The sequence below is a fragment of the Octopus bimaculoides genome, chromosome 25, assembly GCF_001194135.2.
Source record: "Octopus bimaculoides isolate UCB-OBI-ISO-001 chromosome 25, ASM119413v2, whole genome shotgun sequence".
Lineage (NCBI taxonomy): Eukaryota > Metazoa > Mollusca > Cephalopoda > Octopoda > Octopodidae > Octopus > Octopus bimaculoides.
The window spans coordinates 20,229,089-20,236,110 of NC_069005.1; the positions used below are offsets into that span (position 1 = coordinate 20,229,089).

The 7,022-nt window shown below is 38.4% G+C and overlaps 1 protein-coding gene across 1 annotated transcript in view; it reads right to left on the reverse strand.

The window, feature by feature from the left end:
* Nucleotides 1–7,022, reverse strand: part of LOC106872887 (BTB/POZ domain-containing adapter for CUL3-mediated RhoA degradation protein 3) — a 25,359-nt gene that overhangs the window by 5,897 nt on the left and 12,440 nt on the right. The window contains exons 3-4 of the mRNA XM_014920043.2: nt 2,469–2,725; nt 271–323 (exon numbers count right to left, since the gene is read on the reverse strand). Of these exons, the coding sequence (XP_014775529.1) occupies nt 271–323; nt 2,469–2,725 (310 nt within the window). The remainder of the gene's footprint in view (nt 1–270; nt 324–2,468; nt 2,726–7,022) is intronic.

Consider the following 7,022-nt stretch of genomic DNA (forward strand, 5'->3'; position numbering starts at 1 on the left):
TATATGTATGTGTATCTGTGTTTGTTCCCCCAACATCGCTTGACAACCGATGCTGGTGTGTTTACACCCCCGTAACTTAGCGGTTCGGCAAAAGAGAGTGATAGAATAAGTACTAGGCTTCCAAAGAATAAGTCCTAGGGTTGATTTGCTCGATTAAAGGCGGTGCTCCAGCATGGCCACAGTCAAAAGACTGAAACAAGTAAAAGAGTAAAAGATATGTATATATATATATACTTTGTTTATAAAGCAGATAAATAGATATGAACTTACTTTGTGTATGAATACTTGTTATTGTGACGATTACAGCTGAGTTTGATCACAGGCTGTGGATGAGAAGAACAAATAATATTATTCATAATGGAAATAATAATCCTTTCTACTGTAGGCCCAAGGTTTGAAATTTGGGGAGGGTGGAGTAAGTCAATTACATCGACCCCAGTGTTTCATTGGTACTTTATTTATCAACCCCAAAAAGGATGAAAAGAAAAGCAGAATTTAAACTCAGATCATAAAGACATAATAATAATAAAAATAACAATGATGTTTCAATTTAAGCACAAGGCCAGTTACATCAACTCCAGTTCTCGACTGGTACTTAATTTTATTAACTCTAAAAGGAGAACTTTGGAGTATCAAAAATTTCATGTTAAATGCAGGAATTGGAAAGATAGTGACAATGTATGAATGTTTACACTAGATATTATATACTACATCAACTTTCATGAGATAGGTCAACTTATACACCAAGATGACTTTGGAGGGCCAAAACTTCTGTGAAATGCAGCAAGATTTGGAAAGACTGAGCTGATGTTTGAATGTTTACGTATGTGTATACTACATACTGTTACACTGACTTGCATACCAGAAAATATGGTATGTTGAATATTTTCAATATAAGAATAAAATATGTTGGATTACCATCGTCCAACTATGAAGATTCAGTTGTTTGAGATGGATGGAATTACCTGCTCCTGAACTGACGTGTAAATGTCTGAGTATTCCACAGACATACATGTACGCTTAACGTAATTCTCATGCAGAATCAGAAATGACACTGTCACAAAGTTGTGCCATTTGAATTACAGGTAATGATCCACCTAATGGGCTCCCTTACAGTTTCCATCATCCCAATTTCATTCACAAAGTATCATATTGAATTGAGGCTATAAAAAAATAACATTTGCCCAAAATGCCATGCAGTGAGATTTGAACTAGGGATCACATGGTTGCAAAGCAGACTTCATCACAATTTATCTACAAAACTACAACATGATACTGCACATACTCAAAGCACACAAGATGCACTCATTAATGCAGTGAAAACACCATCATTTAATATTCATGTTCCATGCTGGCATAGGATGGATGGTTTGACAGGATCCAAGGACTGACTTGTGCTCCATGTCAGCTTCAGTATGGTTTCTAAGGCTGGATGCCCTTCCTAATGCCAACCACTTTACAGAATGTACTGGGTACTTTTTTGCACCACCAGCACTAATGAGGTCGTCATGTAGCTTGCATGATTATGAATCCGAGAAGGGATATACAGCAACTGTATATAAGATGAGGAATAGAGAGGGGGTAAAGAATGAGAGAAAAGGGACAAAGCAGAGGAGAGAAAACTGCTGAAAATTATTATAATCCTTTCAACTAGAGACATGAGGCCTAAAATTTGGTGGGGGTGATGTAGTTCATTATCTCAACCCCAGTACTTAACTGCTATTTATTAGGTTGTTCTGAAAATAATGACCAATTTTAGAAAATTTTATTCTGGAAAAATTAACAATAGAAATGTTTTGATTAGTTAAAGTATGAGCAGTGAACATCTATGCATCTCTGCTATCGATCAATGAGATTATTTATGCCTTGTTGATAAAAACTTATTGGCTTTGATGCTAAGAAATCTTTGAAAGCTGATTCCATCAGACAGTCACCTTAATCTTTTGCTGATGCAACTTTGGCTTTGGGAAATGTTTGGGGACTCATCATGATCAAGCCATTGACCTGATCACTTACGGTTATCATAAAGGATCTGCTTTTCGTCACAAGTGACCATTTGGTCAAGAAAAGGATCATTGGTATTTTGCAGAAAGAGTATCGAGCACACTTCAAAATGCCATACTTTTTGACTTTCATTGAGCTCATGCAGTACCCATTTATCAAGCTTTTCCACTTTACCAATCTTCTGCAGATTGTGTGAGACCATTGCAGTACCGACACCAAGTGCCTGAGACGTTTCTCTGACACTTTGAGGCAGGTTTTGTTCAACAATTGCTTTCAATTGTTCATTTTCAACTATAGGCATAAGGCCTAAAATATGAGGGGAACAGACTAGTCAATTACATCAACCCCAGTGATTCACTGGTACTTAATTTATCGACCCCCGAAAGGATGAAAGGCAAAGTCGACCTCAGCAGAATCTGAACTCAGATTCTGCCAGCTCGCTGCTTTATATAATAAGAATTTACCTTGTGTGTGTTGGCAAACAGGTTCTGTTCCTCCTCTGTTGATGTGAGCAACGGGACCTGGCAGCTTGGCTGCACCTCTCTCTTCTTCTTTAGAGCTGGTTCGATGATGTTAACGAGGTCTTGTACAATGTAGTAACGGGCCTCTGCCTCTAACTCCATCAGTCCAATTTCTGTGTCTGGCAGGGTTGTGTGGTTGTCCCGCAGGAAGTTCAGAATTGTATCAAAATGTTTTCCACTGCGATCTATCAAGATCCAACCTGAAAAAAAAAACAAACCAAAATTCTTTAACTGTTTTCAGATCAGATTTCAAATAACAATTCATTGCTTATACATTGTCATTATCATTTTAATGTCAACTTTTCCATGCTTGCATGGATGATCAGATGGAATTTGTAAAGGTGGATTTTGTATGGTTGAGTGCCCTTTCTATTGCCAACCCTCAACTATTTCTAAGCAAAGTAATATTTCTCTATGCCAGACAGGTTTCCAGAAAATATTGGAAATAAATGACATTGCTGGTATGACTGACACTCACAACTATCAGGTGTTGTCAAAACAACACACACAAGCTTCTTTCAGTTTCCATCTATTAGATCCACTCACAAGGCTTTGGTCAGCTCAAGGCTACTACAGAAGACACTTAACTCAAGGTGTCATGCAGTAGGTTTGACTCCAAAACCACATGGTTGGGAAGCAAACATCAGAACCAAGTAGTCATGCTTGTTCAATATCAACAAAATTCAAATCATACAAGATCTTGTCATTATCCCTTCTGAGTCTGTGTGCTTGTTGATCAACCTGCCAAAGTCCAAAATCTATAACACTGACAGAGGAATGGAAGCAGGACAGTCTTGTCTAACACCATTTTCACCAATAAAACATACAACTACCTCCTCATTAATTCATGCACAACAATTAGAACTTTAACATGTTTCCCTCATTATGCTCCCTATTTTTTTCAGGTATTCCCCATAACATTTGTTTCCATTGTCAAAAGCTTTCTGGAAGTTGACAAAGTTAATGGCTACTATACAATTTGTACTCAATGGTCTTTTCAATCACGTGTTGCAACACAATCATGCCATCTGTGCATGATTGCCAGCTCTGAAATTGATGTATTAAAATTTAATAATGATTTTTCTCCTTTGTCTTATTTAATATAATCCCTGAAAGTAGCTTACTGGTCACCATAAGCAGAGATTCTCTTCCTCTCCAGTTTGAACAATCACCAATATCATCTTTCCTTTCATAGTGACCACCTCTTCTGCTATTTTTCATTGCTCCAAATAATAGGTTACACAGATTAAGTAATGGATGGGTATTTCATCCGACTCGCACCCTAACCGCAGCGGACGGAAAGGCCGACGGTCGGCCGGTAGTCGCCCCGCCGGTCACCGCCGTGTAGCCACAGAGTTGATCGGAGTGGCTGAATTCAGACCGACGCTTAGGTAGCGGAAAGACAGATTAAGTAATGATGTCTCTCCATATTTAAAAAGCTGACCAACCAGATATTCCATCTACACCAGATGGCTTTGTTGATTTTCACTGATTACAAAGCTTCCCTCAATGAGATTTTGCTGACATCTATGTGAAGATCATTTAACCATTTAGCATTTAAACCAGCCAGATCCAATCTCACACACCTACCCTACAATGTCATTCTAAAAATAATCTCACCATCAAAACCTCAAAGCTTACAAGGTAATGCATGATTAATTCAAAACGATGTGAATAAATAGGTGCAAGCATGGCTATATGGTAAAAAGTTTGCTTTCCAACCACATGACTCCAAGTTCAGTCCTGCTGCATGGCACCTTGAGCAAGTGTCTTCCACTATAATCTTGGGCTGCCCAAAGCCTTGTGAGTGAATTTGGTAAATGGACGGAAACTGGAAGCAGCCAATTATATATATATATATATGTGTGTGTGTGTGTGTGTGTGTGTGTGAGTTTGTCCCCCACCACTGCTTGACAACCAGTGTTGATGTGTTTATGTTCCCATAAATTAGCAGTTCAAAAGAGATAGATGGAATAGGTACCAGGCTTAAAAAAAAAAGTACGGAGTCAATTTGTTTGACTAAATTTCTTCAAGGTGGTGCCACAAGTAAAAGATAAACAATTATATTAGACAGAGAAATCTGAATCCTAAAGAGTTCATTAGTGTATAAAAGCTCAATAGTGTATGTAGGTGGATTTACGATACTTTGAAATGTTCCAGCCTAGTTCTAGTTTTCATTTTCTGTCCTTCACACTTGTCATTTTTACCTTTTACAAGCAGAAGCCTGGCTGCCTCATTAAGAATTTGATTTCATGATTACATGATTTCAGGTTCAGTCCCATTGCACAGCACCCTGGGAAAGTGTCTTCTACAAGTACTCTGGGTTCACCAATGTCTGATGAGTGGATAAGGTAGGCAAAAACTGAAATAAGTCTGTCATATGTGTGTGTTCAGGTGTCCTGTCATTAAATGCTACTTGTAAACAAACATACAAGCAGAGCAATGTCGTTCATTAGCTACCTCACATAGAAACATGCCCAACCATTGTGCTATTCAGGTTCAAAGGACTATGGACAAAATACTGTTGCTTGGATATGGGAGAAGGTTGGAGGCAGGAAGAGCATCCAGCCACAGAAAATCTACCCCAACGAATTTTAACTTGATCCATGCAAGCATGGAAAAGTGGGCATTAAAACAAGATGATAATGATTCAGTTAATTAAGACACCCTACGTATTTCAATTAACATTCATTATAATTAAGAATCCTCATGCATTTCAATTAACCCTTCATCCAAGTATCACATGATACACAGGACATGTTTCCTTGGTGTCCAAGCACTGTATATGATACACATTCCCAATATTTTTTCAACCAATAGAGTAAATTGGGACTTGGGGAAAGCTTTATATTACTCAGAATATATGAAAAAAGGGCTAACTTAAATTCTGAAAATAAGCATAGATGTTTAGGACAAACTTATGAAAATACTTTGGACCAGCAAAAGGTTAATATTCAGAATGATTATGAATCTCAGTCAGTCAATCAGTGTCTCTCTCTCTCTCTTTCTCTCATATATATATATATGTATATATGTATATATGTATATATATATATATATATATATATATATATATATATATATATATATATATATATATATATATATATATACACACACACACACATATATATATATATATTAGTATTCAATATAATCAAAACATTGGAGGCAGTTTAATGATGTATCTATATTTGTTGTTTTTTAACCCCAGGTCAGTCCTGATTGAGTAAACCTATGATCAAATAGATTCCATTTATATCAACAGTCAATACCTTAGACCAACAAGGGAGATTATATGGTCGCTTGACTTGCTAGAAATAACAGTCGAAATGACTTCATATTACATCTGATCTAGGAAAATGAAAGAAACACAGTCTTTTAGATAAAGTAGTTTACACAGCCTGAACTTGGCAGTTCAGTACAAGAGACTGATAGCATAAGTACAACTCTTAACTCGTACTGGGGTTGATTTGTTTAACTAAAAACCCTTCAGGGTGATGTTCCCGTTTGGCCACAGTCCAATAACTGAAACAAATAAAAAAAAAATAGAAGGTAGACTGCCAGGCATCCCAAACTCAGAGATCCCCAGTACTCTCTTTGCAGACACCAGGTGGGAACTACTGCAGTTGTTGTTGTTGTTGGCACTCCGTCGCTTACGACGTCGAGGGTTCCAGTTGATCCGATCAACGGAACAGCCTACTCGTGAAATTAACGTGCAAGTGGCTGAGCCCTCCACAGACATGTGTACCCTTAACGTAGTTCTCAGGGATATTCAGCATGACACAGTGTGACAAGGCTGACCCTTTGAATTACAGGCACAACAGAAACAGGAAGAAAGACTGAGAGAAAGTTGTGGTGAAAGAGTACAGCAGGGTTCGCCACCATCCCCTACTGGAGCCTCGTGGAGCTTTAGGTGTTTTTGCTCAATTAACACTCACAACGCCCGGTCTGGGAATCGAAACTGCGATCCTATGACCGCGAGTCCGCTACCCTAACCACTGGGCCATTGCGCCTCCACCACTACTGCAGTAGGGTGGGATTAAAGGGAGATTTTGACTGTTTTCTCAGGAAGCTTACGTAACTACCTAAAAACTCGTTAGCTTTGTGCCAGACGTTTCAGGGACTACATTAGATAATAAAGACCCCTTAAAATAAGGTGTTTGTGGCTGTAATGCCTGGCCTGGAGCTAAACAACATGTTTATGTTGAGTGATAGAGATAGAGCCTAAGACAAGAAACATAACTACAAAATAGTTAACTGGGAGTGAACAGGTACAATGAATGGACTCGGCTGATTACAGGTGTGCTGTGAAGGTGGTGGTTGTGGGAATAGGTAGAGAGGAGGGTTAGTCATTCTGGAAGTGAGCTGTAGGTATGTTATTAACGGGGGGGGGTGTAATTAGAGTAGTTAAGGTGAGTCATGAAACTATTTAGGTGATTGACAGAGAAAGTGTAAAGCAGGGAAGAATAAGAGGAGTAAGGAGGGAGGGAGAGA